Genomic DNA, 21,780 nt, shown 5'->3' on the forward strand with positions numbered 1-21,780 from the left:
TAAACATGCAAGATTAGCTGAATATCTCTGGTCAAGTATGGAATTGTTTAAATCTATTCTGTTTAGGCACTGAGCAGAACAAAATGGTCATTCCTCAACATCCTAAGGGAATCTCCAGAGAGATGGTTTTCAGAGGAAAACTGCTCCTTCAAGAAAGGAGTATTAGACTCCTTTCTAATTTCTCCAAGCTTTATATGCAAGACTTTAACATTACACAACCTTGTGTCACTTGCTTAGAAAGCTTGAAGTATGTTAGTCACAGGGATACAGTGTAAGCAAGTTTATGGAGAAAAGCAGAATGGTTTTGTGAACTGAATTCAAACCATTCTTTTTCTTATGAAAATCTGAAATACCCAGGGAAAGAAAGAGACAACTAGAACATGTCACAGAAAAGCACAAAAGTGCATTTTTTAAAGTTTCACTTCATAAAAATACAAATTGTAATGAATTAAAGGCATTATACCACCCATATCCTTCCCTGCAATTTATGCCAACTGCTTCAAGAGAGCTTCTGGTTTTCCTACCTGCATAGCCAAGCAAAGGGTGTTCAGCATGATGAGGACAAACATGATGTATTCAAATCCAGTAGAATTCACCACATACCAGAACTTGTACTGGTAAGGGTTTTTTGGAATATATCTACGGAGAGGACGTGCCTTCAAGGCATATTCTACACACTGACGCTGTAAAGCAAACACATCAAAAATTGTCAGACTTTAAACAGGTACCTAGCAGGTAATCAACTAATGACCTAACAGCTAATCAACTGGTGGTACAATTATTAAAATAAAACTCTCAAAAACAAACTACTTGATGTAGGGTTTTTTATTATTAAGTGTTAATAAAGTAATCAAGTAGCTTCCCAATCCTCACTTGGGGTTTACAACTGTATCTAACCATAGACACTACTCAGCCACATGCAAAGAATCAAACAATGCTCATGGAAATTCTCAAGTGTTTTAGTAGCACACACTAATACACACTCACCTATATGTCTATATATGTATAGTACAAAGCATGACTGTTAAGAACATGACTATTAAGTCACCTGTAAGCCATGTTTTCTCTTTACTCCATTTTCAACCACCAATGTGACTGCTCAGCACTAAATCCTCGAGGGTCAGCAAAACAAATACTGGGGAAATGTTATTCCCAGTAGTTCAATTAAACTGCCCAGCAAAATCATGTGACATATGTAGGAACATCATGGATTCATTCTCATAATCTCCACGTAGGCTGGGCCTTCCCCTTGTCCCTCAGGGAAAGCTCAGAGCACCTGAGTGATGGTGCACAATGAATCCTGGCTAATCCTGGCTAAAGTTTCATGCTTGGCTTTGTTTAAATGAAGTGTGTTACAGTTGGCCAAGAATACCTGACAAGTTGTGACAGGTGACTGAGGAGTTTCTCAGTCAAAGGATTAAACGATAAAAGGGGACAGATTTTGTCATTTTAATCTGAATATCCCACATGGATTTCTAAATAAATGAGGGTGGGGAGCAGAACATTTTGAACTTCGAACACTTTCAGACTATTCAGAACACAAAATCTCTGTTCCAGTTCTCATTGTAAAACCTATCTCTGCCTATGGATAACCTGTCAAGTGCTGTATTCTTCCTAATGTGGCACCAAAAATCAAGACATTAAGAAGATAACAAGCTTAATTGAACACCTTTCACAACAAAAAGAATGATAAGTTGGGTTTATGGAAAGAGAAACATATAATAACCTCAATACCCAGTTGACAGTGAAAAAAATCAAATTAACAAATACTAAGATATGTGTTTGGTGCCCTCTTCTGACCCAAAGCAGAAAGTAAGCTCTTCATGCATAAATAAAAAAGGATATTTTCAAAAGTTAAGAGTTCATTATTTATTTTAACCTGATTTTTGTCCAGTTCACAGTTCTTGTACTCTTGTTCTCCCTGTTCTTGAAATGTGACAATCACAAAACCAACAAATATGTTCATCATAAAGAAAGCAATAATGATGATATAGATGATGAAAAAAATTGAGATCTCCACTCTGTAGTTGTACACAGGTCCTACGTTCTCACCATTGGAATCAATGGCTTTGTACAGCAGCCTGAAAAACAAACATAATTTTATGTTCATTATCATTGAAATGAGAAAACAGTAAAATATGCAGACTCAGGGGACAGGTTTCAGAAATGGTCTGCTTTTCCTAGATACTGACAGTGCTTGCAATAATATTGAAACCAGAAGAATCACAGCACACATTGGTATACTATCTTTTCTGAAAGAATCAGGGTAATGACCAGATGGTGGTAGTTTTCAATTATTTCCCCCCATAAAGCTATTCTCTAAGACTCTTCTCACTTAGAGAAATGATGAGTGGCAGTTTGCTCTTCCTGGGTTTCTTTATGCAGTGTACTAGTGCCTGATATTTTAGCAAAAGTTTTACTCAAAGGCCTTAAATTTCCAAATTATCACTACTTAAAGGGCATCAATGGATAAACATCTGAAATTATTCCTTCCATTAGAGCTGAGGAGTAGCTCATTATAGCAAAAGTAACTGGAAGATTGGTAATCAAACAGTATAAAAAAGTTCACCTTTTCTTACTTTTCCTAAAATACAGGAAAAGTGCACAAATTCAGGATAATAGGTTTTTTACTTCCTCCCTTAATAACTTTCTATACCATTACTTAAAACTGCTTTTTTTTTGCCAAAAGATGCCTGGTAAATGATAGCAAACTGTTCTGGAAAATGCAACCATCTTAACAATGCTTTGAAAACATGGAGAATCCACTCACGCTGGCCACCCTTCAAAGGTGGATACTGTGAAAAGGGCCATCATAGCAGAGAGAACATTATCAAAGTTGAAATCACTATTTTGCCAGACCCTCTCTTTGACCATTGGATTATCGACATCTCCATCTTTATAAACGATGTAAATCCCTCTGTGGGAAAGAAACTGTCATTAGTGAAATATTAAATTAACCTCAGAGTTACTCAATGCACTATTCAAAACTGCTTCTTTTATTCCCTCCTTATGCTTGTTTTATTTCCTTGCTGACCTGTGTTTTCTGGTGGATTTAAGATGACAATCCCAATTTACACAAACCTAAATGGCCTGACACATGCCTGCCCATATACAATTTAAGTTATTCAGAATATAATGTGTCACATTCTTAGACCAAAGATCTTCTCACCGGCATTCCTCAGGATTCTGTTTTGCCTCATCAGTGCACTTGTAGAATTTTCCCTACATATAAAAACAAAAAGCAATGACAAAATGCAGAATATGCAAAATACACACATTTATACTACGATTAGTTCAGAATTGGGACCACCCAGTTCCAGCAGCAAGTAACTAAGAATTCAACTCAGCTTTGCTATTCTTGATGAAGTGTAAATTCTGAGTGTCTTCTTACCTTGAACAGTTGCACCCCAATACAAGCAAACATGAACTGCAGCAGAGTTGTAACTATCATGATATTACCAATAGTTCTGATAGCCACAAAGACACATTGAACAACATGCTGGAATGAAAGAAAGAAAAAAAATTTAATTCAATTTTTCACAGTATACAAACCATGAAATCTGGGTTTGTACTATTTTTTTTAAATTACTATTTTTGTGTTGTCAGTATTATACCTAATACTGCAATTAGACTTGTTTTCTAGATTTGTTTGTAAAATCTGTTGACATAAACCCATCAACATCAACTGACTAAAACTTACATAAGCACTATGGATAAACAATTAAAATACTGCACTGACATATTGATTCATTAATCAAAATCTGGTCTCAGTGGCAGTTCCTCCACAGAACTGTAACTGTGGGCAGAACCAGGGCTGTTTAAGATCAGATATGTTTAAGAATCAGGAACTGATTTATGTCCTTGCTCTCCGACCTTCAGTAGACAATTTTTCTTGTGCAAGAATTTTTAACCTGAAGCAGAATAGAGAATCAGACCAATAGAAATAGAACTTAAAAGAATAAACACCTTAAGTCCTTTTGCTCTGTTTATTGCCCTTAGAGGCCTCAATACTCTTAAAACTCTGAGGATCTTCACAACTGAGATAGCACTTGATCTAGGAGGAAAAAAAGAGTTATTCTGTTACTTTTAAGGTAACTGATTGTATTACCAAAAACAACAGTGTTCTTGCAAGTTCCTTAAACGTGAAATTAAAAAAAAAATCTCAAGATATATATGCAAGACTTTTTATTCTTTATTGATCCTTTATGCAAACACTAGACAATAGTACCAATCTCATAAATATCATAAGAATTATTTTTATTTCTGGAGTAACTTCAGAATTAAGAACTCAGAAGCTTGTGTGACACTATAATGGAGCAAAATAGTCCCCAGAGTATTTTTCAATGTTGACAAGCTCTTTTGAAGACACATATAAATCCTGTAAATCAATGAATGCCTTAATTTCGAACTAGGTAGAGATCAAAAGATCTCCAATCAGTTACATTCTCTTTAAGAGGCTAGGACTGCATTTTAAGGCAATAACAGTGGACAGCCTTTTGAAGAACATGCTGGGAAACTGAAAGCTTGTGCAATAGGTGTTCTGGTACCAGCAGGGTTCAAAGTGGGGACCAGTTGCCTGACACCCACCTTTGCCCTTTTCCAAGTCCCAAAGTGTTTTGCAGATGATTTTGAATGAGGAACGACAGCTCAGTGAACCACTAAGCACCTTTACATTCTTTTATTACGTTTACTCTGACCCAAACAAAACAAAGAAATCTCTTCACTACCACTTACAGTCCTGATTAAGGTGTAGGTTCTCCCACTCTTCCAATACTGTCTAGTTACATACCCCTGTAGCTCTATACTGAAAGATCAAGCTCATAAAACTAGATTGCAGATGTGGACATAGCACAAGAGAAGGCATATAAACCTCCTGAAGCTCCAGGTAATACTTGCTATACAATACAGTGCCATAGTGCTCTTCCTTGATCTCTTGTTAAATAGTGGGAAGTAGTAATTTATTTCCAACCCTTATTAGTAGTGAATTATAACACTCTCCATATAAAGCACTACCTCTTGCCAGTCCCAACCCTAAATACTGACGCTGCACACCCACACACCTTGAGGGAACAAAAGGAGCTGAAACTCTGATTTCAGTATAAAACCCCAAAGCAAAAAATAAATCATTCACATTATAAGTACAGTACTTACTGAATACCAAATGATACCAGAGAAACACCCACAACCAGCAAATCCAGCAAATTAAAATAATTCCTGCAGAAGGACCCTTTATGAAGGAATGCTCCAAAAGCTGTCATCTAAAAATAGAATTATTACACACTTAGTCTATATTTCAGCTTATTCAAATTCACATTTAGGCTGTTTACAAGACACTTGCCTAGAGTGTGAATGAATACAATACTATCTCACTTTCTAAAAGTAATTGAGATATAAAACAATCCCACTACATACATTAAATCTTTCATTTAAATCACAAAAATTCTGCTCAAGCAACACCAACAAGTATGTTAATTGTTTCTGATGTAAACAAATGTTTTACTTTGTGTAAGAACCAATAAGGCTGAGGTGATTACACTGAATTGATTTGGCCTTTGTTAAAAAAATTACTATCAAAAAACCCATAAAACTGCCATGCTTACTAAACTGTAGGGTCCAGATTCTGACTCCTAATCATTCATATTACCCTGAGAATTGAAGGAGCTGAAAAAGTACTGCCTATAGGGCCCATGGGGGTCTATGGGGCTTATGTGGCATATGGGTTCTGTGCAGCCCGTGGGGCCGATGGGGCCCAGTAAACACCTGAGAGTCAAATGTGGTACAGAACCAGGACAAGGCTGTCCTAAGGCAGCATTACATGGATATTTACCTTTGACTTATGGGAAACACATTAGGATCATGAGCTGGTGTCTCGGAATAACCTGAAACAACTCATAAACTGTTCTGTATTATGTTTGGACAAGGGTCTCCAAATTTTGCTGTTCTGTGGGGAATATCAAAAGTTGCTGGCCCTGTTGGATTTTTCTTAATATTTTTTTTTCCTGTCCCTAGATGAAAGAAGCACACAAAGTGTATCTTGCAAAGGAACCTGTATGCATCACTGGCAGGTTTCATTAGGAGCCATTGACAGAGGCTCTATTAATTATGGCTGCAGAGAGCGTCTAGGCAGATGTTCTTGGGTATCTCAAAGCTGAATTTGGTTCCTAATCAATGGATTAGACCCTTACCATAACTGCAAGTAAGTACCAGTCAAAAAATGCACAGAGGAATCTAGTTAAGCCATAAGAAGCACAGAATCACCAGCTGAATAGACTATTTCATAGGTCTTTCCATAGTTACAGGTTAAGCCTGAAAGACTGAAACTAAAAACTCATAACAAAAATAAGGATACCTCTGAAAAATACCTAGTAGTCAGCTCAGGCACATGGATTCTAATTTCTTCAGCCTCAGAAAAAAAGAACTGAATACTTATCTACTCATTGTTTTCCACAGGTAAGAAAACTCACTGCCAGCTAGAGAATATCTGACCTTGATTGTGATTTTAAACCCTGTACTTTCTATTCTGTTCTATTTCTCATGATGTAGTAAAAAGATTTTATTTCATTTCCCCTCACAGTGGATTACTACAGCTTTCAAGATTGTTCCACAACATATAACAGAGCAATGGGCAATAGGCATCTCAGTAAATGCCTCACTACTTGGTGTGCAGGAATTTGCAGGTCTTGTGCATGACAAACCATCACGGTCAGTAAAATCTATACCTCTGTAAAGGAAACAGGCTTTTTTTTTTAAACCCTCCTCTCCTTATTCTCATGTTGAACCTTCTTTTGTCATGATCAAAATACTAAATGTTCCTCCAAGCTAGAAGAGTAAAAATGCTAAAGCTCTAACCTATGCCATGACATGAGAGGTAACACAGCTATATTATAAAATTTCCATTAAATTCCTAGCTCTTTCACTTACACCTGTACAGAGTAAACTTATAAAAATCAGTGGGAGTTAAACACTGAACTAACCCTGAATATCAGACTTACATCCATCTACAACTACTTATTTACACTGTATGTTATCAGTTAGCAGCACACAGTTTCAGGTAATGACTCCCACAAAAATAAAGTCAATTATTGACCTAAAAGTACAGGTGAAGTATATATCTCCCCACCTTCATACAGAGACTCATACTTCAGTCACCAAAAATCCCAGTGGAAGTATTTGACTAGAACTCCCTATAACAAGTTTAAATGGTGTGGGATTAGCACAGTAGGGCAGGCTAAAAGCACAAGCCCCTAACCTGACCCTTGCTTTGATGTTTTCACCTTCCCCAAGCACTCCAAACAGGATGGTAAACTGGATTTCAGTGTCATAACAGAATTCTCAAATGCTTTTAAACTGCTGTTGCAACTCTTCTGTTATTCATATCCTTATTCACATACTCAACACCATGTAATGTGGAAATCCTCGTGTCTGCAGAGCAGTGAGAGCACAGGGAGACCCCCCACATGCTGAGAGTTACTCTGATTTAGTGCTCGGTTTTGGACATTTACAAGTTTCTCCACTGCAGCTGATAACACCGCCTCTGGTTATCTTAATTTCAGTTTCATATACTTTTTGCCTGGAAATCATGGAATACTACTGTTACAGCAGCTCTAGCCTTGAATTTTCTCCTTGCGGAACACACGCAGCTTCTGTATGACTTGGATACTGTGAGAAGCACAGCGCAAAACCCAGCCCAGAGGACATGGAGGGCTCCAGCCATAAGCAAGCAAAGCCAGTGTCTGAGACATGTTAGTAAAGCAGGCACTGTCTGTGTATGTGTGTCATGGCCTGGTTGTCCATTACGTTTTTATGGTACAATTTATTTTCCTTTACGTAAGAATGTACTGCGGGCAGAGCTCCCTGGAGAAAGTGGAGTCAGAAGCATCAACATGTTTGGCTATGATGTGGCTTCTTGTTTCCTTGTAATGTTTTGCAGTGCCAGATTTCAGCAGCCCAAGCTCTAGAGCTTCCTGCTTCCCTTGGATAACTCTTAAGTTGCTCCGTGCCAAAGTCTTTTGCAGTTAGCAGGAACGTTGTTTTTCTTAACACATCCAGTTATGCCTCATTATGCCACGCTTTATAATTCTTCTGTCTCCTAGGGAAACACAAACAGAACTGCAGGAGCTGGAGAACTTGCTGCTCAGGGCTTGTGGAAGTTTACTGACTCTCTTCTGCCACAAAAATAGTGGTAATGTATTTGTTTACGGCTTCTCAAATTCAGAGTCAAGAAAAAGTCCGATCTAAATCTACAGCTTTTTTCAGCTCTTCGTCCTCTCCTTTAGTTTGGCCTCTCTCTAGCAGCAAAAAAACTGGGTATTTACTTTAGCATGCTACAAAAGTTATAAGAATAATCAATTCTATAGCAAGCTCCTCACTGCTGAAAATGAGAAATAAGGGGATAAACATAACTCTGGGAGAGAATTCACAAGCACAAAAATAGTCTTACTTACAGTACAGCTTATCTTGTAAACAGCCCAAATATTGCATCAATTAGTATTAATCAAATTGCATTGTGAAGAGTATGCACAGCAATATGAGCAAAAGCTGGGAGAAGAGATTTTGTTAAGCTTAATCCTCAACTGGAAATGCAAAGTTTATGTACAGATTCTTAGTGTGCCAGCAATTTTTAAGTGTGTGAATCAGGGTTACTCAAACAAAACCTCACAGCGAATAAGCACAGCATGAAATGTTTACGAATCATGAGTAAATCTCTGAGAGAATATTTTGCCAATTTGCAACAAAAAAATTTAATTCCTCGTTCAGCATTTTGTTACATTGTGAACGCAGTCCTCAGTTCAATGGCTTCTTTGCCAGAGTAAGTCTTGTACATCGAAAATGTGAGTAACCCCAATGGATATTCTTAACAATCAGTACACAAACTATACATTAAAATGCCAATTTTTGGCTCATGCATGGGTAATACATTTAAGCAAGCATATTTATGCCTGTCTGTGTATTTAAATGTATGCCCAAGATAAATGCAAAGTATCTTAGTGTATAGATAGATAAATGCAAGATATCTTGCAAGTCCTATTGCAAGAAAATAGTTATCTACTATTTTAGCTCTGTGGATATAGTTCAGCAAAAGAAATGAGAAATTACATGCTCCCTCCTTATAAGACTGATTATCTCTTTTGGAAATGCCAGAGCAAGGAGAAGGAAAAGCTCATGCGCAGTGAATTATTTTTCCCTTTTCTGACAACTGTAAGTTTAAAAAGGGTAAAAAATGAATTATTAAACTGATGTAATGGTAAAAAACCAGCTTCTTCATGCACCCAATGGTAAAAAAAATGACCAATCAAAACTATGAGGAACTGTCAAATAAAAAAATCCTCTAGTTTAAAAAGAGTTTAGCTTTGATCGCTTAGAGAAAAGGCGAAGAACACTTCAAGTGCCTTTTCTTGGCAGGTGACACACAAGGAAAATCCTTTTAAACAAGCTTCCTTTAAAAACCTGTTACCTTCAAAATGATCTCAAATGTAAACATACTAGTGAAGACATAATCTGCATACCCTAGGATCTGGAAGGTAAACAAAAAGTTACAAACATTATTGCTAAAGCTGCTTTTGAGCAAACAAGGATCAATTAACAATGCATTACCTTTAACAGGATTTCAACAGTAAAGATGGCTGTGAAAGCATAGTCAAAGTAACCAAGTATCTGCAAGGTATAACACGTGCCACAGTAAGAAATCCATCTATTAATAAATTTTTACAATTTAGACCACATGCACAACAACACCAGAATTAATCTAAGTCGATAGATGGAGAATTTAGACAAAGTAGTTTAAAATTCCAGCTATTGTGCAACCATTTTTATTTGCTTAAAAATTTAACAGACACCACTGTGCTTAGGTATTAGACTTCACCCCTAACGAATTGACAGGACCCAATATCAACATTTTCAATTCAGACTTTCATCCATCACCTTTCACAGATACTTTCTTCAGCCTTTAGCAGAGATACAGAATGTTATGCAAAGAACAAATGTGTATTAATAACATCTGGGGTTTTTTCCAAAGCACTGCATCACAAAACTTCAGTGGATACTTCTAGACTGCATATCATTTCACATTTTGCTACATTATATTGTTCCTGTATAGGCTTGGCTCTCAAAGCAAACTAAAAAATAACAAAATTACTTAAAATCATTGCTACACCCTTTTTCCTTGAGCGTGAAAGATACAGCAGTGATTTACTTGTACGAAATTTAAAAGACCCCAAAAGTGATATGCAAACTTCTAAGAGGATTGTGGATGTGGCATGGACCTCCCTGCTGTTGACAGCCACCTGAACACACATTTCAGTACAACCCAGATTTCACCCTCTCAAAGTGGTCATATCACCAGCACACAATTTAAAGATCAACCTGCACTGCAGTAGGGGAAGAGTTTAGTTTCAAGGATCCAGCAATCCAGCTAGCAAACAGTTGTGCACAGAAACATGTTGCCCATGGTTCAACAAGGAACAAAATGGAAAGGAGAAATAAAATAAAGAAACAGCACACACAAAAAAACCTATTCATGTTAGATGAAATGAAAGGAAATAATTTTTCCCCATGTTCCACTGAAGATCCCATCCTTCTGCAGTTTGCTGTGGCTGAAAAAATATGCAAATAATAAAACAATTCAACAAAGATTAATCAGTAACCAATTCATTCTAGAGTTAAAATAAAATATTTAAAGGCATTCCAGTTTGTAAACTTTCATTCCATTGCTGAGCTGGCTGGTGGAAGGAATATGAACATTCAAGGTAGCAAAAAGAAAAATATGCAGGTCTGGGGCATGTGAGAATACTTACAACAAGAAGGCAATGCCTTCCTGAAATCCCTCACACATTTTGTCTGTGTCCCAAACAGGAACAACCCTTTCAGTTACCACTTACATTTCCCAGTGCTCCTTTAGTTATGAAAATAATTATCAGCTCTTGAAGCCATTTCTATAACAGTAATTTCAGTATTCCCCACCAGCTCTCTTTTTCTTAACCATTGGTGTGATTCATTCATAAGGTTACATTGGTCCAGATCTATAGATATGGGAAGGACACAGCTCTGCTGAATAGTGCATGGAGAGTGTCTTTGTGCTTTGGCCTCTTTTTATCTTTGAAGAAAGATTTAGCTTTTTCTTTCTTACTAAAGTTACTGAAAAAGTGCTCAGAGAACGCCAACAGCCAAAAGAGGCAACATCTACACTAGCAAGAACTAGAGAGATACAACCTTTACAGACACAGCAGCCCTGCCTTTCCTGGTGGCAGAGTTTCTCTAACTCCATGGCAATCTCTACAGATGTTTACTCAGCACATAAACTACAATTTTATTGAGTAACAGAGACAATTATGAAGTTAATACTTTTATAAATATTTTGCTTCTACAAATATATCTAAAAAAAAAGATGCAGAAACACCTCTAAATGTACAGGTTTGTGTATAGGCTGAAATGACATTTGTCTCTGAATCAAGGCAAGAGCTGGGCATGCTCTGATGCTCCTCTTCAATGTGAGTTTAGACAAAAGTGTCACTTGTTTAGTTTCTGATATGGCCAATCATGAACCCAAGGATCTTTGAGTCTGACATGGGGGTACTCAAACCCCTCAGTGTGGCCACACTAGTCCCTTTGAAAGAAGGGGTAATATTGTTATGAATCCATGCATTCATTACAGAGTGTTACTCTAAGTGCCCCAGGAGCATATAATAGCATCAGTGAAGGAGAAGAGAGGACAGGTCCGAATCTATTCCCAACATGTGATAAACAGTGATAATTTTAACTGGCATTTTTAAAACAGTGACAAACACTGACAGGCACTAAGAGTGATTCAGGAAATGCATATCAGGTACTCCAGCTGCAAAGTATGAAAAAATAGGAAAATTACAGATATTACATTCAGCTTGAACATATATCCTACTAAACAATAGCCAAAGGAAATATATGATGTAAATAATAAACACTTCTAATACTGATGATGTTCCATCCATAAAGTTAATTGACTTTAAAGATTTGTGCTTTTTAATGCAAAAAGAACATAAATGTATGGCTTGAAAAAGGAAAAGGAATGTTTCTTAACATGAAAATTAAAAACTAGGCACTAGTCCCAAAGAATTATTATCCTGTGAGGGTATATTTATCTTCAGACACAGAAATGAGGGACTTACATTGTTTCGAAAAGAGTGGCTACGAATTGGATCTTCTGCTGCCAGGGAAACACTGCTCAGCATGATGAAGACAAGGATGAGATTGGTAAAGATGTGATGATTTATAAGTCTGTGGCATCCCACTCGAATTCTAAAGAAGAGACACAAAAATAAACCATGTGTGCACATAGAATTCAGCAGATGGTTAATGTACAAAATGTTTTCTGTTACTCTGCCAACAGTAACAGAACAACAATCAGCAGCAAAAAGCAGTGAAAACATGGAAGCTATTGGTCAGATTTCTAAGAATGGAAATAAATTCAAAAGCCAATTCACCTGTAGTGAAGATGCACTTTGTCAAAGGAATCTGAGAGGGGTTGGTTTTCAATGGGTTATGAATTCCACTGCAAGTTCCAGTGTTTGTACCACTGCACATGTACAGAGGATCACGTCAAAAGGACCAACACTAGACAATAGGTCAGTTCAGATGCCCTGTTTGATTTGATTCCTACCAAAGCTGTAAAAATTACTCATCTTGTGAGACGTGGCTTAGGCTGCAGATCTCACTGTGCTACTTAAAGGCAACTGAAATCAGAATCTCTGTGAAGATTTTTCTCACAAAATTACAGGGTAAGTGGGTGTTGAAGACTCCAAAGCCATGAGGTTTCAGCCACATGACATGAAGTGTAACTGCACATATGCTCAGAGTCACTGACCCCAGGGTTATCACAGAGACTGCTGAGCACCTTGGTAGAGGAGATCTGGGATTAAACTGACAAAAAAGCAGGATCAGGTTCATAATTGACTAACACTGAAGTTGTCTAAATTCTGCTGAAGAATCAGAAGGTTCTCAGGAAAAAATTGTTCTCCTGTTGCTAAGTAGATGATTGGAGTACAGTATTATACCTTACTTAAGCAAGTTGGCCATTGTGGCCTGAGAATATGGAGTGTTAGTTGAAGCCAAAAGCAATTTGACATGTTCAACAAACCTAATATTTTTGCAGTCAGCATATGTGTTCTTAAAATTACTAGTTTAAAGAGCTCTCTTTCCACTTTGTTTGCAAATTCTGAAGAGCTTCAGACAACGCATGCAACGAGTAAGACACAAACCCAAAACATTGTATCCTGATGATCACAACATCTTCTAAACTTGTGAGGACCTCTACCACTGGGGAGACAGCATTCTCCCATGCCAAGTAACTCTTAAACTCAATTCTAAGACTGCTCATAAAAATGCCATCTATAAATGCCCCAGTAATGTTCAGTCTGTAGAAACTGAAATTAATTCACTTGTTCACTTCCACCCAACAATTAGTAATGAATTTTACTGATTAGTCAAGTTTGCTTTCTCAGCAGTGTAGAACTTCAAATGATCTGGAGTTAGACTGAGAGGTGAAAGATCCCAATTCCCTCCAAAATCCAACTATTATTGTTCTTGATTTTTTAAATAATTTGTCTTTATCTTTGGTGTTTGTTTGAATCTGGGAAATGCTGTTACCTAAGAGGAATGAATACATCCTTTCTCTTTCTTTTCTCTTTTTCTATTGTCTCTTCTTCTTGCCTGTATTGCTCCACAAAGGTTGCTAGGGCTACAAGAAATTCTATTTCATTCAGAAGATGCTCAGACCTTATATCACAGTTTTTATATCCAGTGACTAACATAGTAAATAGATACTATACATTAAAGGGCACTTTCCAGACATGTGCAGACTTCACACTATATGTACAAAATGCTATTATCTTCAACAGTGGGAAGAAAACTAATATATTTTTCAAATTCTTTTCATTTGCTAAATAATTATGAAAATTTTAGGAGGAAAGCCAATCTCTGTTCTGTTGGAAGATACTAGATTTCTATTCCTAACCTCCTTGGAAGGAGGTCTGTTGCTTCACTGTTCACCCCCAATGCACTAAATCAGTATTTTTCAAAATCTTATTTACGGATTGGTGCTGCTGAAAATGAAGAAGGCACTCCCTTCAGGGATCGGTGTGATCTTCTCTTTCATGTTTAGTTCTGATATCCTACGGGGGCGTGGGCCTGCTGGTACCTCTGGTTCATCCTCCTCATCTTCTTCATCTTCACCTACTTTAAATTAAACACTTCTTTTATTATAAACTATAAAATATTGAGGTTTTGCTCATAACAATACAAAAGCATAGCTTGTATTAAAATATACACAGATTATAGGAAATACATAAATATTCATAGCATGGCTATAAAAATCCCCTGACTGTCAGCCCATGCCTGAGCTGTGCTGTGGGGGTGCTGAGCTCTGTGCACTGGTTGAGCACTGTGTGCTCAAAATTTAGGGCAGATTTCTGTAACAGGCATCCAGACCATCAGGCAGAGCTGATTTTTAGATAAGTGTGTTCACTGGACTGGAAGAAAATGGACCAAACATCATGAGCCCTGGAATGTCCCTTTTCTGCCAAACGTTTTGGAGAAGTTTAGAATTTGCTCCCACATCCAGATAGTGTTACCACAACAGTCTTGAGGCTCACAGTATTAACTCTCATATGATGTTTGTACTGTCTAGGAAGCTGCAGGAAAAGATAATACTTAGCAGCTTACAGGTCCACTTATCCACTGATAACAGAGCACAACTTCACCGACTTCAAAGGAATTGATTCAATGCTCAGCAAGACCAAGTTTAGGATATTTTAGCAAACAAACTTAAATGTGCTTGTGTTCTAGCTAGTATTCACATACCTGGTACATCACAGGGTGGATAGGGATCTTTATCCTCCTCCTCTCCTTCTCCATATTCACCAATTGTCACCTGAAGCAACAAAAGGGATGCACAAGAAGAAAAAGAAATTTGAATATAGCTTGGAGTATAAAGTTCAACAGAAAGCAAACCAAATAAGCCTCTGAAGTCAGAGAAGTGATCCCTAAGTCTCAGTTTTCTGAAACAGGGTAACTGAAAACAGCAAAGAGCTGACAGTTTATTACATATTTTTCAAAAATTATTTTTCTCTAGTATCCACATTTTTTTAGCTGTGTAGAGGACACAACCAACAGGCTTTGAATAAAGTTACCAAGAATACTAGAACATTCTACTGAAGAGTTTATCGTTCACCAATCTCATTGGATTTATCAAGCAAAATACCTACAGGAATCCTAAAATGACAACACATTTTTCTAACATTAACTATTTTGTTCTAAAAGAGCTTTCCTTTTCAGGATATAATGAAACCAAGAGGGTTTTCTGAATTAAGAGATACTATAAGGGTGCAAAGCATCAGAACTAAGTTTCCTTTGCCTGGAAAAAATGTAGGGATAGTGGGTTCATAAAAGAAATTGCACGATGCACAGCAGTCTTGAAAAGTACTCCCCAGAAAATGAGTAAAACTGCTTCTGAGAAAAGACACAATTTTTAAAATAAACACCTTACTATCCTTGGGCTTCTTTTGGTCAGCTTCTGGCTTCTCAGTTTTTTTATTTTCCAGACTCTCTTTTCTACAAAACAATACAATAACAATTACAAAGCATGCCATGCAAAGACAGACAATTTTAAGTGAACTATACCAATTCTACGAAAAGTTAAGAGAGCATATCTAAAACCTTATACTAAAATATTTAAAATATTTTACACAGCTGCAGGTGTCAGAACAACAAAATCTACTGCATTTGAATGCAACGATCCATTTAAAAGATTATAATCTTAAATATAATTCCAGAAGCTAAGCCCTAAAAAATTCAATACATGATAATTACTCATTTCTAGAGGGATAAACTGTGCCCTTGAACTCATACAAACAACTTTCATTGACTTCCACAGGCTTACACTGATTTCAAAGGAAGGTTTTCTTCTTGTCTATATAAGGCTTAGAGAACTGATTCCACAGGGAGTTGTGCACTGGCAACAACAGATACATTCTTGTGCTATTTGTTCAATAAATCCTACTGTTGCAATTTTTAAATATTACTAGATTATCATTATGTTCTTAATTCATCCCAAATACTACCTAACTTTTATATTCAATCCTACTATTTGGCTATTATTTTAGTGTCTAGGCAAACTTTCCCATTTTTATCTTGAGTCCAATAAATTTTGAAGATGGTAAAGACATTACATGGTAAAGACATTATATAAAGAAAATCCTGATGAAAGAATTCAGTACCCTCCTCCTTCCCTCTCCTGTTTTTTCAACATGCCCATGCTATTTTACCTTGCATTCTTTTTCCTTTCCTTTTCTTCAGCTTCTTCTTTCTGAGCTGTATTTAGACTTTCAGCATCTGCCAAGTTATCCACAGCAATGGCCAAGAAGACATTTAGCAAGATATCTATTTCAAATCATTTTAAGGACACTATGCCTTACTATACTTGTTTGGTTTATTATCAGCATAAACACTGACAATGTGAGAGATATAAAACACATGTTCCCAACCTACAGCGTGGAGATTTGTGATGCTGGAGTGTAGTGCAAATAACACTCACTTAATGGACTAGATAATACTGGTTGTAAAGTAAGCAGAGATCCCTTAGGGTCAAAGATTTTAAAACTGCAGAATACTTGATGTATTTTTTTTTAAATAAATGAAATTCAGCTTCGCACCAGCCTGAGCAAGTATCAAATCTGAAATTGTCTATTATAAGTGAAGACTGTTCAGGCATTTTGAAAAATTCATTTTTATAATGCACTGTCTTCCATGTCTACAAACATCTCTATCAAATTCTGTACTTCAGTTCATACCAGCTAAGCACAAATGCTGATACAAATACCATTTATTACAGAAAATAGAATGCTTTTGCTCTTTTATCACCTCCTGACCTTTTAAGAACTTCTGAGAATGACAGTACTTTGTTTCTACATGGGGCCAAGGAAGCATTTCCAGCACACTGAAGGCAGGGAAGGGGAGTGTTTCAGCAGACTTAATCCTAACTCTGATTCCACATCTCCCCATGCAGATTTCTCTCCTCTGGTCCCTGCACTCCCCAGGGATCACTGGCTCCCCTGGCCCCCTGTGTCAGAACTAACAGGGCTGTATCGAGCATCACGAGGATGGATGGGATATCACTGCCCTGGAAACCAGACCACATCCATGCATTTTCAGGGGGAGAGATGTCAAAGAGCAGGTAGAATAAGGCCATGTTCCCACAGAAGGAAGATAGAAAACATTCTCTGGTTTCTGCCAGTGTGGTGGCTGGAGATGGACTGAGCATCATTGACTCTTGTTTGTTAGGGAACAGGTATACAAAGAAAAGTCTATTTAAAGGACACAGCACATGCAGAAAGTGCTTGTGTGCCTGTGGCCATTTACTCCCTCCTAGAGAGATTTTGCATATATCCCTGGCACACAGCCCCATTTGGAGGGGTCTCCAGTGAGTGTAAAGGATACAGTTACCACAGATGAAGAGGATAATGAAATATATACAGACAATCATGCCTGAGGATGATGGACCACCATATGCCATTATGCCATCATACATAACAGCATTCCAGTCTTCACCTGTTAGAATCTAAGGAGCAGATATTAGTAGATTATTAGTAACTCAGCATCAAAAAGTGCAATGAACACACTCCCTATGATCACAACAAAGCTAACCTTCTGTTATGCACAAAGCAATACCATACTCTGTTTTGAAATTTCCATTCAAATAAACACCTCCTGAAACCCTGAGTTTAACTCTAATAGCTTTTATTTTATGCTACGCATTTGTATGACAGAACTTCAAAGGTAAAAATAATAAAAATAAATTTTTATTGACATTTTATTCATTTTGGCACATGAAAGTAAGAGCCCTGGTTTTCAGTAATGCCACATACCCAGCAAAAGTTCACCACTTAAAAATCAAGTTAGTATAAAAATTCTGAGTATTGCATTGATATTTCCTCATGCTAAAATTAAATGGACAAGTTTTTTGCTTGCTCTGAGTAATCACCAGATGCAACTTCTACCCAAGAGACAGGAAGTTGCCAAAAAAGTGAATCTTGCAGGGTCAGCCTTTAATTCTCACCTACAATGTCTGAAACCAAAGACTGAGGTAATATGCAGAGTTGAGTGTGAAAATGACTAGAAAGATGAAACCAATTAGCCTAATTCCAGTATCCACATTGGCAAAAATTAAAAAAAGCATTACAAATTCATGAAAAGTAAACTCTAAGTACAGCCCTACCTTTTCACAAGTCACATAAAAGTTGCCTTAAAATTTTAATAAAATCTGAAAGCATCTCTAAAGAAATTAATGCTTAATTTTGCATCATAGTAAGTGATATGACCAATATGTAAATAAGCACTCTTACAAGGCTTATTATTTTTTCCTGCTTGGGGCATAGCTGAACTTTCATATAGCTAATGAAGTTAAAGAAACAAATTTGATCAAAATAAAAATAACATTCCACCTCTTTTCCTAGTCATGTATTTAATGGACAAAGGAGATCTCATTTTGTGAAGTAACATGACAGCTATGTTGCATAGATAGATCAAATAAGATATGAAACAAATGGTACAAATGGTGCTGAGTTACCAGAGTACTGAATTTAATGAGCAGAATGCTACTTAAAGTAAACTGAATAAACAGTATTCGTGATTTTACTCTCAGGCAACATGATCACCTAAACAGTTTTGTTGATCAAAGGTAAAATGTTTCATACGGGATGAAAGAAAGTTACCTGGAATACAGTTAAAAGAGCTTGTGGAAAATTATCGAAGGTGCTCCGTTTTGTTTGAGTTTCATCAAAATTAAATTTGCCTCCAAACAGCTGCATTCCAAGCAACGAGAAGATTATGATGAAGAGGAAAAGCAGAAGCAACAGTGAAGCAATGGACTTCATTGAGTTTAACAAGGATGCTACCAAGTTGCTCAGGGATGCCCAGTGCCTATAAATTAAAATGCGTGTGTTAACACACACCAAAAAAACCTCAAACAAAACAGTAAAAGAGCAGTGCATGATGAAGTATTACAAAAGAATTGCTGATCACTCTTCAGCTATCCTTAGAATTAGCAGTATTAGATAATCTTACCTTGTTACTTTAAAAATACGCAGGAGACGAACACAGCGAAACACTGAAATTCCAAGGGGTGACATAATTTCCAACTCCACCAAAATGGTTTCAACAATGCCACCACAAACAACGAAGCAATCAAAGCGGTTAAAGAGAGAAACAAAATAAGCCTGCAGGCCCAAGCTGTACATCTTTACTAACATTTCACAGGTGAATAAAGCCAGAAGAACTTTATTTGCGATATCTGGAACAAAATATTAAAAAAAGAAAGATTCTGAATTGCCTCATAGATTCCATTTTCATTTTAACATATTTTAACTATGCTTTCAACACGAGTTTGCAGTTTTTTGCTTAAGAAGAAAGTATTGTTTTTTCATATTGGACTGTAATTTATGTCTCAGTGGCAGAAGTTACACAAGGATGTAAAGCTTCCTGCCACCTATAAACTATTCATCTTTCCAATCTGTTGTGCAGTTCACAGTTCCTCAACTCACAGCTTTAGTCCACACTGTAACGTAAGCAGCCAGCCCACAGCATGTTCTGCTGTGCCAGGTACCATTTCCTTCCTCATCTTCCAGGCCTAGTTTCATGCTAAAAGTACAGGTATTTACAATTTAGTACTGTCAGGTCTGTGCTGGCTACCACTAAGCTGTGTTACAGCTGTGGAAATCAAAGACATTCAGTCATTTCTTGTATCTCCCTTTGGCTGGGCTGAATATCCCTCAGGACAGCAAACAACAGAACGACGAAGTACAAAAGTAGCCACTGATAAATGCAAGTATCTACAGTCAAAACCAGGACAAACAATTTTTGGTTGTACCTTGGATCTGGGTCAGCCAGTCGGGTTGATTGTAATGCTCTGAGGAGATAGTTAATGTGTTCAGAAAGACCAAGACAATAACAAGCCAATAAAATGTGACAGATTTTACTGCAGCTCTACATTTTCTTCTATTAAATCGGTTCCAGCGACGCCAGCGTCGACTGCAAGTTCAAATAAAAACAAATTTATTATTATATAGAAAATGCATATAAACTTAAGGAGGGCCTCTTCTGTGTAGAAACAGTGCAAGTACATATGTGTGAGCAAGTACATTTTCATAGATACGTGTACAGTATTTCAATAGTTGTGTAAATTATCACCAGCTGCAGATTAGGGACTGCTAATGTGTCATTCCTTTTTTAGATTTCTTTATAGATTTCTAAATGTAAACCACAACTTTTGCAGACTCTAATTGCCTGTGACATAATTAGATTAAGCTGCATTCAACATTCCATTGAGTAACAAGATAGATCTGTCTTTCCAAGGCCCCATACACTTAACAGCAATAAAGAAAAGCCAATGAATCAACTCAGAATTCAAATTAAATTTAGTCTGAAAATGCAGGCTTTGAGTTGAACCACAGACAGAATTCTGGCAGGATTAAGCAAGGTAGGAATGTTAAGGTCACCTTTTAGAAATCTACTGTGTAACATTACAAATCTTATTCACCAGATCCTTGAGATATCTACTGATGTGCCCTGAAATTGCGTCAGTGAGCAAATGTTTGTGAAGTAAATAAGACTGATAATAAAGTACAATTAAAGGCTGTACCTAGGTATGAGGGTGTATCTTTGTACTCATAAAACTAGATATCTCTGCTTCACTTCTGAGAACTGTATGCAAGCATTAACTGAGTTTCCCTTATGCACCTTAAATTTGTACTTGAAGTAATGGAAATTAATACTGGTTCCAGAAATCAGTACAAAGATGTTTCAAGCCTTTGCAGTATTCTAACCATATAAAGGAAAAATATCCTGTCCTGACCTAAATCAACATGGTATTCAAGAACATTCTTATCTTGCCAATCCCTGCTATAAGGGCTATGTCCATGGCCATCATCAGGATGGTTCATTCCCTGGGTAGGTTAAACAGACTCTTTTTTTCACACTTACAGAACCTCCTATGATTGAAGTCAATGAGACAAGAATCATACTGTTGGGATATCTCTACTTGTAGGAGTCAAAAGCAGGCTCAAACTGTGCACCTCCAGGCTTTCTGAAGCCAATGCAAGGAGAACACACTGCTGTTACCAACAAATTACTTGCTCTGCATCCAACACCAAAATCAGTTTTATCAGAGTTAAGAAACTGGAACTACTCCAGATATTGCCTAAACTGCTGGGGCCAGATGTTGCCACATCTTCTTGACTGACCCTCACTGATGATTTTATGCAAAAAATATTTACCCTGTGGGTTGTCTGCAATTGCAGGAGTGTCTTTGCCCTTCATGATTCACTAAGTCAACCACTTGATTACTTACCTTAAATCACAGAGCTTTTTGTTGTTGTTCCTTCATGGAGTAACCTAACCTTTTTAAACAGAAAGGGCTATCTCTTCTGTGTTTGAAATTATCCTTTCTAATTACTAAATATATGTCCTATAAGATGGGAAAATAAAATCAAAATAAAGAATCCTACTGGGTTTGTACTGGCACATCCAGTGCCTGCAGTATCAGGCCTATTAATTATTAATTTTGCTTACAACACTTTCCTTCTGCAAACATACTTGAAAAATAGAAGCTCACATTCCCAAATGCTCCTAGTAAGTGAAAAGCTGCAAATATCAGCAAAGCAAATGAGGGAGTTTGATTTCCAAAAGTGTTCTTGGATACTTTACTTTTGTGTTTGCTAGTAACTGTTAGGAAGAACTTTCACATAGTAAAATTAAAAC

The 21,780-nt window shown here is 37.0% G+C and overlaps 1 protein-coding gene across 1 annotated transcript in view; it reads right to left on the minus strand.

Annotated features, from left to right (window-relative positions):
• CACNA1D (calcium voltage-gated channel subunit alpha1 D) overlaps positions 1–21,780 on the minus strand; it is a 176,061-nt gene that overhangs the window by 48,101 nt on the left and 106,180 nt on the right. The window contains exons 12-28 of the mRNA XM_029958237.1: positions 19,892–20,052; positions 19,090–19,315; positions 18,738–18,945; positions 17,464–17,584; positions 16,293–16,407; positions 15,510–15,579; positions 14,830–14,899; positions 14,061–14,205; positions 12,141–12,270; positions 9,595–9,654; positions 5,152–5,258; positions 3,967–4,054; positions 3,392–3,499; positions 3,170–3,222; positions 2,771–2,917; positions 1,880–2,081; positions 525–683 (exon numbers count right to left, since the gene is read on the minus strand). Coding sequence (XP_029814097.1) covers positions 525–683; positions 1,880–2,081; positions 2,771–2,917; positions 3,170–3,222; positions 3,392–3,499; positions 3,967–4,054; positions 5,152–5,258; positions 9,595–9,654; positions 12,141–12,270; positions 14,061–14,205; positions 14,830–14,899; positions 15,510–15,579; positions 16,293–16,407; positions 17,464–17,584; positions 18,738–18,945; positions 19,090–19,315; positions 19,892–20,052 — 2,170 coding nt within the window. The remainder of the gene's footprint in view (positions 1–524; positions 684–1,879; positions 2,082–2,770; positions 2,918–3,169; positions 3,223–3,391; positions 3,500–3,966; positions 4,055–5,151; positions 5,259–9,594; positions 9,655–12,140; positions 12,271–14,060; positions 14,206–14,829; positions 14,900–15,509; positions 15,580–16,292; positions 16,408–17,463; positions 17,585–18,737; positions 18,946–19,089; positions 19,316–19,891; positions 20,053–21,780) is intronic.

The sequence above is a fragment of the Manacus vitellinus genome, unplaced genomic scaffold (assembly GCF_001715985.3).
Source record: "Manacus vitellinus isolate BGI_N305 unplaced genomic scaffold, ASM171598v3 scaffold_14_pilon, whole genome shotgun sequence".
In the NCBI taxonomy this organism is placed as follows: Eukaryota; Metazoa; Chordata; class Aves; order Passeriformes; family Pipridae; genus Manacus; species Manacus vitellinus.